Source organism: Eurosta solidaginis, chromosome 1 (assembly GCF_040869045.1).
Source record: "Eurosta solidaginis isolate ZX-2024a chromosome 1, ASM4086904v1, whole genome shotgun sequence".
Lineage (NCBI taxonomy): Eukaryota > Metazoa > Arthropoda > Insecta > Diptera > Tephritidae > Eurosta > Eurosta solidaginis.
In genome coordinates, this window is record NC_090319.1 from 271210196 (window position 1) to 271218991 (window position 8796).

The following is an 8796-nucleotide window of genomic DNA, read 5'->3' on the forward strand; positions in this document are numbered from 1 at the left end:
GTCAGCTCTCTATCGTAGGCGCTATACTTTATTTGCGCTGTTGTGAGCTTTTTCGAATAAAAACCCAATGGTTGTACCTGTCCGTCGATGATTTGATGTAATACGGCACCTACAGCTTCGGCGGAGGCGTCGACGCTAAGCGTCAACTGCGCAGCTGGTGCCATATAATTCAATAAAGTAGCGTTGGCTAGCTCTTCTTTACAAGCGTTGAAAGCAGCTGTTGATTCGGCGGACCAATTTATAGGCGTTTTGTCATTTTTTCGATTACCCTGTATTAATTGCTGCAAAGTTTGCTGATTTTTTGTCGCATTAGGAATAAACGCTCTATAAAAGTTGATCATGCCTAAGAACTTTTTTAGGTCTTTCGCTACGGCTGGTAACTGGAATTTGCGTATAATCTCCACCTTTTCGGGGGGTGGCTTAATACCTAATGCACTGATTGCATGCCCCAAGAAAGTCAACTCGTTTCTGCCAAACTGGCATTTAGCCACATTAATCGTTAAGTTGTTTTTACGAAGGCGTTCGAAGACGGCTCGCAAGTGCATTTCATGCTCCTCGTCTGAGCTGGAAGCTACCAGGATATCGTCGATGTACGAAAAAGTGAAATCGAGGCCTTTAAGCACACTATGGATGTGGCGCTGAAAGGTTTGAGGGGCGTTTCTTAAGCCAAATGTCATAAACGCGAACTCAAAAAGACCGAATGGCATTGAAATTGCCGTTTTTGGTATGTCGTTCGGTTCTATCGGGATTTGGTGGTACGCTCTTTGAAGATCGATGGCGGAGAAAATTGTTTTACCGTGCAAAATGCTAGTCACATCATGCATATACGGTATCGGGTACTTATCTGGCACCGTTATCGCGTTTAAAGCGCGGTAGTCACCGCAGGGCCTCCACTCCCCATTAGATTTTTTTACCAGGTGCAGTGGGCTAGCCCAGTTACTTTTGGACGGCCTGCAAATACCTTTCTCCATGAGGTAGTCGAACTCCCTCTTGGCCGCTTGTAACTTCTCCCCTGACAGCCTTCGTGGGCGTGCGAAAACGGGAGGTCCAGTTGTCGTAATATAATGCGTGACTTTACAGTCAGTTGGCCCTTTATTTGCATTTATGGTTAGCAGGTCTTTGTACTCCTGAAGTAGTTTACCGAAGTTTTCGTGCACATTGTAAGTGAAAATTTGTTTAATATCTGCTTGAGTAGTAACACTTTGGATTGAAGCAGGGTTTTTCTATCTAGCAACACCCCCTTTCTAATGTCAACCAGTAGGTCATAATGTTTTAAAAAATCGGATCCCAATATAGGTGAGTTGACGTCGGCCAGCACGAAGGTCCAGGGGAATTCGCGCCGTAGACCCAAAGAGATTTTAATTCTTTTCTCGCCGTACGTACGTATAGGGGAAGCGTTAGCTGCGAAAAGCTTCGGAGTGTGACGGACTATATTTGATGTTGCGTAGCGCGCTGGAAGAACCGATACGTCAGCACCTGTGTCTACTAAAAAGTTGATTTTCGAAATATTGTCTCTGACTAAAAGGCGAGCTATACTAGGAGTATTTTCTTCCAACCTGCTCGCGGGATCAGAAGATGCGTTTAGTTTTTTTGGAGACTTTTTTGGGTACGAGCAAGGACTGCGACATTTTTTGGCATTTTCCCCGTGCTTTTCGTGATACCAACAGTACTCGCCGTTGTCACGTTTCGGAGTCGGCGATCGCCTACGGCGCCTTGCAGAACTTGATCGCGATCGTTTGTGTTGTCTATAATCGCAGTTTTGAATAAATTTACTTACTTGCTTTTCGATCCGTTCAATTCGTTGGCTGATGTCTGCTAATTCACTCACAGCTGATTTTGGTGTAGAGATTGCTGATATGTGCTGAAAGTCACCAACCTCAAGAATTTTGTCGGCCAGCTTAGCTAACTCCGGGAGTTGTGCGTCTGATGCTTGCAGTATTGCTCGTGCCTGCGGTGGTAGTCGCTGCAGCCAAAGTGACTTTAAAAATTCTTGAGTTACTTTGTTTTTTGCCAAAGCGCTTAATTCATTTAACAGCTGTGTTGGTCGTTTGTCGCCTAAATCAACTTCAGATGGTAGCTTTTGAGCCTTTTTCTGCTCACTTTCGCAATATCTTTCGATTATACATTTTTTTAGGTTAGCATATTTTCCGCTATCAGGTGGATTCAAAATGGCGTCTGAAATTTGAGCTAAAACATTCGATTCCACCGCGGCCACAACTGTGTTGAAGCGGGAACTGTCGCTGGAGACACCAGAAACTCCAAATTGCGCCTCTACCTGGGCGAACCATATTTCCGGCTGTTCCGGCCAAAATGGGGGTACCTTCACAGATACCTTGTTAACTATTGGGTATTCCACGTGTGCGCTAGTTGCTGTTCCTACAGCGGGCTGTCCAGTGTTCGATGTTTTTGCACCGTCGGGGTCACCAGTTTGTGGCATTGTTTACCACAATAAAAGGCGAGTTTAATATCACTAAACTATATATTTAATAAAAACTTTATCGTGACCGCGTGGTTTACTCAAGAGGTCGGGTTGGAATAATAATTACAAAAATTAGCGCTGACAATATATGTATATCTTAAAATCGATACATTGTTCGTGTTACATTCGGTGCGTAATACTATTATTATGCCCTGTTCGGACCGTCAATACTACATACGTGAAAGTGTACGATGTTCGCCACAGATATATCGGTTTTTGCTCAAGTTATTGTGTTAACGGCCGAGCGGAAGGCCAGACGGTGGACTGTGTATAAAAACTGGGCGTGGCTTCCACCGATTTCGCCCATTTTCACAGAAAACAGTTATCGTCATAGAATCTATGCCCCTACCAAATTTAAGAAGGATTGGTAAATTTTTGTTCGACTTATGGCATTAAAAGTATTCTAGACAAACTAAATGAAAATGGGCGGAGCCACGCCCATTTTGAAATTTTCTTTTATTTTTGTATTTTGTTGCATCATATCATTACTGGAGTTGAATTTTGAGTTAATTTACTTATGTATATTCAGTAAAGATATTAAATTTTTTGTCAAAATTTGAATTAAAAAAAAATTTTTTTTAAAAATTGGGCGTGTTCTTCATCCAATTTAGCTAATTTTTATTTGGTACATATATAGTAATAGTAGTAACGTTCCTGCCAAATTTCATCATGATATCTTCAACGACTGCCAAATTACAGCTTGCAAAACTTTTAAATTTCCTTCTTGTAAAAGTGGGCGGTGCCACACCCATTGTACAAAATCTTACTAGTTTTCTATTCTGCGTCATAACGTTAACCCATCTACCAAGTTTCATAGCTTTATCCGCCTTTGGCAATGAATTATCCCATTTTTTCCGTTTTTCGAAATTTTCGATATCGAAAAAATGGGCGTGGTTATAGTCCGATATCGTTCATTTTAAATAGCGATCTGAGGTGAGTCCCCAGGAATCTACGTACCAAATTTCATCAAGATACCTAAAAATTTACTCAAGTTATCGTGTTAACGGACGGACGGACGGATGGACATGGCTCAAACAATTTTTTTTTCGATACTGATGATTTTGATATATGGAAGTCTATATCTATCTCGATTCCTTTATACCTGTACAACCAACCGTTATCCAATCAAAGTTAATATACCCTGTGAGCCCTGCTCAACTGATTAGGCATTGAGTGTACCAACTTTTTTATAATATCAGGACCGATTTTTCCAAATTCTTTCTTTATAAATTCCTTTAGAAAGTTTTTTGATGTTATATGGCGTTCTCTGATATTTCTGTCAAGATGATCCCATAGATGTTCTATGGGATTTAAGTCCGGTGATTGTGGGAAAATCACCTTGTCCCAAAACTCAACTTTCTTGCATACATGCTCTTAAGCAAATGAAAGTTGCTTAACTCGTTGGCGGTGGAGTCATGGTATGGGGTTGTATGTCGTCTGCTTAGGTCGGAGAACTCGTATTTATAGAAAATACAATGGATAAGTATGCCGATTTGAGTGTACTAAAAGAAAATGTGGCAAAGAGCGCTGAAGGGCAAGGCATAATAGCCGATTATCACTTTCAGCACGACAACGTCCCCAAGCATACTGCTGAAATTGTTCGATTGTGGACCTTTTATAACAATCCCCACACCTTAAAAACAACCCACAAACACCGGAGTTACTTATGTAATTGACGCTTAACCGTTTAAATGGTTGTGGCCGTCCAACAAGGCGCGCTGCCAACTGACGCCAATGTGTCACATCAAGGGAGTTTAAATCGGTTCCTACGTGGTCCTTTCTGCGAAGTGGGGGCGGCCTATTTCCTCTGCTACCATAGGCGGGTTCCGATAAAAATACTTTCTTAGCCGGAGCGTCATATTTCATTCGCATAATATGGCCAAGCTAGCGTAGCCGCTCTGTTTTAATTCGCTGGACTATGTTTATGACTACGCAAAGCTCGTAGAGGTCATCATTAAATCTTCTTCGGTACTCGCCATCGCCAACGCGTGGAGGTCCATAAATCTTTTGAAGAAATTTTCTCTCGAACACTCCCAGAGTCGCCCTTTCTGATGTTGTCATGGTCCATGCTTCTGCACCATATAGCAGGACATGTACGATATATGACTTGTAGAGCATGATTTTCGAAGGCAATATCACGACAAGGCAAAAACCCAACAACTACAAATTTCGACAATACACAATCTAGAAAATTTTACTAAAATTTCGTTATTACAAATAATTTCTACGCAGTACACTTCTCTATTGTGGCTAGAGGTTATTTGATTGAAGCGCGGCCGAAAGCCTATGCAGAAAGGTGTTTTTGCACTTCGGGATTTTGTAAGCCCGGATTCTATTATACACTCCTTAGTTGATCTCACTCTACCTCCGCTGCTAGTTCGAAACCATCTATTCTCAGAGTATCACTCAGAACTCACTAGTTATATCAAAAACGTCTTACCTTAGATATCGGTCGAAGCCTCAAATGCTTCGAATTTATGCTCAGATAGGGCATTTTTGGAATAAATTCTGAAGTGGGGCTTTCTTTAAAAGTTTTCTGAGACAGGGTGTTGTGTAAATGGTATTCGAGTTTTTTTCTGCCATGAATCCTTTTTTTGTGTCGCTTAGCAGTTTTGCACTTAAAGCCGACGATATAATAAGACAGTTAAGAGCTTTGTGTATTTTATATTATTGTAAACCTTGCTGTAGCAAATGTAAGCTACGGATCGTGAACAATTTTTTTTATTTTTAAGTTTTTTTTCACATTTTAATTTCTATTGACAGTTTTTCAATTGCTATTCAGATTTGAAAAAAAAATATGCTACGGCTTTCGGTGTAGCAAATCCATAGTCGTACATTTTGTTTGTGCATTGTGCAAATATACTACACCAGTTAGCAAATGCAATGATGCTAGACAATTTGCACAAAACTCTGAATTCACCTATTATAATTTAATATAAAATAACTTTTAAATATGTATTTTAGAGCTTACTATATGCCTTTTTGCGAGATTCTCGAATCTCGAAATACTCGTAAAGCTCGCGAATTCCTCGAAATTCTATTTAATCAATGCGCTGGCTGTTTTATAAAGATTTTACGAGTTATTCTGGAGCGAAAATTTGCACAAAACTACAATTTAAAAACACCAAAATGCGTAGAGTCCTGCCACTGCAGCAACTTAACAGAATGTCGAGAAGCTCGCGAGAAAGGAAGTTTAATAAAAAAAAAAAAAAAAAAAACACAATTGAAAAAAGAGTGTCAAAACTGTCAATACAGTGACTAAGTTGTCGCGAAGCTCGCGAGATTTAGCAGTATTTCGAGGCACGAGAATATCGCGAGAAGCCGAGTTCTCGATTTCTCGGAGCTCGGAATTCTCGCTTGTGTTCGAGAAGAAATCGTAAGCTCTAATGCATTTTACAAAAATTAGATACCCAGTCTTGAAAGCGAGAAATTATATGAATAAATTTACAATAATAATAAAATATATTTAATACGTACAAAGTTCTAAATATAAACGCGATCATGTTTTGAGTAATAAATAACTTAAACTAGTAAAACAACTTCATCAATCGATTAAACAAATCAGTACATAAATTTGTTATGCAAATTTGTAAAAATAAATTTCTATTTATGCAAGACCACACGCACACAATCAACATACATACCTACTTATCAACGTTCGCGCATGCGCTTTGCATATGATGCAATTAAAAGTTAGCACACCATAACCAAATTAGGTGTGAATAATTAGAGCAACTGACATAAATAATAAATATGAGCAAAAAAAAAAAAAAAATATTGGCTACTATTAAATCTGTATCTTCGAGGAGATATTTGTTAAATTTTAACTTATAATAATTGATTTGCGTGGTATTATAGCTTACATATGTATAAGCGTTTGAATTACAACAAATATTTATGTGAAAGCTTGTGCCGAAGTTACCTTATTTGAATATTGGGTTGCATAAAATCTTTCGTTTGTCTTTTTATTATTTTTCTGCGGAATGTTTAGATTTAATTAAACAAAGGTACTGACACTTCTTATAACACCTACTCATGCGCTTATGAAGGGGACAGGTACCTATAAAAGTGCCTGGTAATGGTCAGTGCAGACACAAAGCTTTCTATCAGCTGTGGTGAACAGTCTCAAACATACTGCGATGAAGCATTCATTGGTAAGTCTATATCAGACATAAACTATTTTTTACTAGCTTACAAAGGATTTTCATTTTTAATCTACTTTAGGTTTTGGCGTTAGCTGTTATTACGTTAGCCTTCGTGACGCAGAGCAACGCAAGCATTTTCCCTTATGTTCTCTCACCACATGCACCCATTGTGGTGTCGGTGCCAACCGTGCCAGTAATTAAGATCGTACCTGTGCCGACTGGTGGAGAAGGTGGCGCAGGACGCTTTGGCGCAGAAGGCGGCGGTGCACCTGCTGTGCCCAATAGCGCTGGTGGTGGTGGAGGCGGTGGTGCACCTGCTGTGCCCAATAGCGCTGGTGGTGGTGGTGGTGGAGGTGGTGGTGCTGCTGGTGGTGGTGGTGCGGCTGGCGGCGGTGGCGGTGGTGCTGCTGGTAGCTCTGGTGGTGGCGGCGGCGGCGGTGGTGCTGCACCTGCTGGTGGAGCTGGAGGTTCTGGTGGATCGGCCGGCCATTAAATGAAAAAATGGATTACTGTGACTAGCTACATATATACGTACATATGTAGGTTTTATTCTCATTTGATTTAGTAAATTTTTTTAACACCACATTTTTATAAACACTTTGAATTAGTTTCGGGTTTTGTAAGATTGTATTTTTAAGAAAATAAACCGTTTTTCTGAAGTCATACCAAATCTGTGGGAAATAAATTTTTGTAGGAAAGCTGGGCAGAATTGAAAGGTGTTGCTTCAAAGAGAGGGTAATTAAATATTAATATTGAATGCTTAGTTTGCTAAGAGTTCCGGTGATTATTTGACGATAGTTAAGTTTTGATGTCAATCAGACCGATTTTTGCAAAGTTGTCTTGAACCGAAAACTCGTTCGGAGTCATAGATTGGAGATCGGATTAAGTCCTTTTAAAAAATATGTACGATTTTCGATCTAGCTTGGTACTAGCTTCGGACTAAGTGAAATATCAACCCAAGTGCCATGCCTTTATCGAATCGATGACGAAAGTGAGTCTATCCCGGACTAATCCCAAAACGGCCCGACTTAATACTGAAAGCCATTCCATCATGACTCCGTAATAGTTTCCTAATTATTCCGAAAACAATCTCGAAGTGATGGAGTAATAGTCCCACTATAATCCCCAATTTATCTTGAAAGTAATGAAGATCCAAAAACAATTTAAAGTGGCCCTCAAAAATTCCCTTAAATTTCCTAAATAGCATCCAACCGATCTTAAAGCTCCTTATAATTAACTTAAAGTACTAAACTGATTCTTAAACAGATAGTCCGGGGTTAGTCCCAAAGTGATCCGGTTTCACCTCAAAAACAACAACGGACCAATATCAAAAGTGGTTCACATGAAATCTCTTCTTTGCCTGGAGATAGTTTCTAAATTATTCCGTAATCATCAATCAAGTGATACGGAAAGACTTCTGTCGTGAACTCAAAACAGTCACGAAGAGTTACTGCCTGTTCCAAATAAACACGATCTGACGGTTTCTCAATGGGCACACCCCTGCAGAGAATTGCACTAGTTCCGAACTAGCACTGAACAATAGCGTTAAGAGACGAAACTAGTTTTAGTGCTGCCTCTTACACTGCTATCAGCTGAATTTTTCAACATTGTGAAGCCGTACGTATTGGCAAATTTAAAACGGGATTTAAAATTTTGGTCTGTCATAGACATATTAAACACAGTTTTCAGCTAAAGGTTTTGGCTCATGACTCCAAAGCTTGATAGTAAATTTGCATATCTAAGTTTGCAGTTTTTTAAAATCGGACTGGACCTACCAGCATTTCATATTTCCAATGAATTCCAACGACCTCATACCATACATTCGGCAAGCTTAGTTTCTTTTCCCCATGAAATATCAATATGTTCAAGTTCACCGCTGTTTATATCTAATGAAAAATAGCAGATTAATCAACATTTCGCGAAAAGCGCTTCAGGGTTTTCACTTTTGCAATGACCACTCGCCAAAAATATGCTAATGTATCCACCAAAGTGCGCTTTGTTTCCATGTGAGTAGCTCTCACTAATGTGGCTTTCATAAAATGCAAATAAATGAGCTAACTGCACACATACATATGCACATACGTTGGAAAGATATGCTACACATCCGGTTATGGTGAATGATATGCCCATGAATGGCAGGCAAGTGATGATATTGAGTTTTTGTAACAAATA

General features: G+C 39.7%; 1 protein-coding gene across 1 annotated transcript; it reads left to right on the forward strand.

Moving 5' to 3' along the window:
- The first annotated feature begins 6478 nt into the window (after window positions 1–6478).
- Window positions 6479–7294, forward strand: LOC137243079 (PE-PGRS family protein PE_PGRS26-like). Its single transcript, XM_067770281.1, has 2 exons — window positions 6479–6633; window positions 6704–7294. Exons 1-2 carry the CDS (start codon window positions 6619–6621, stop codon window positions 7115–7117), a joined length of 429 nt encoding a protein of 142 aa, XP_067626382.1. The 5' UTR covers window positions 6479–6618; the 3' UTR covers window positions 7118–7294.
- The last annotated feature ends 1502 nt before the right edge of the window (window positions 7295–8796 follow it).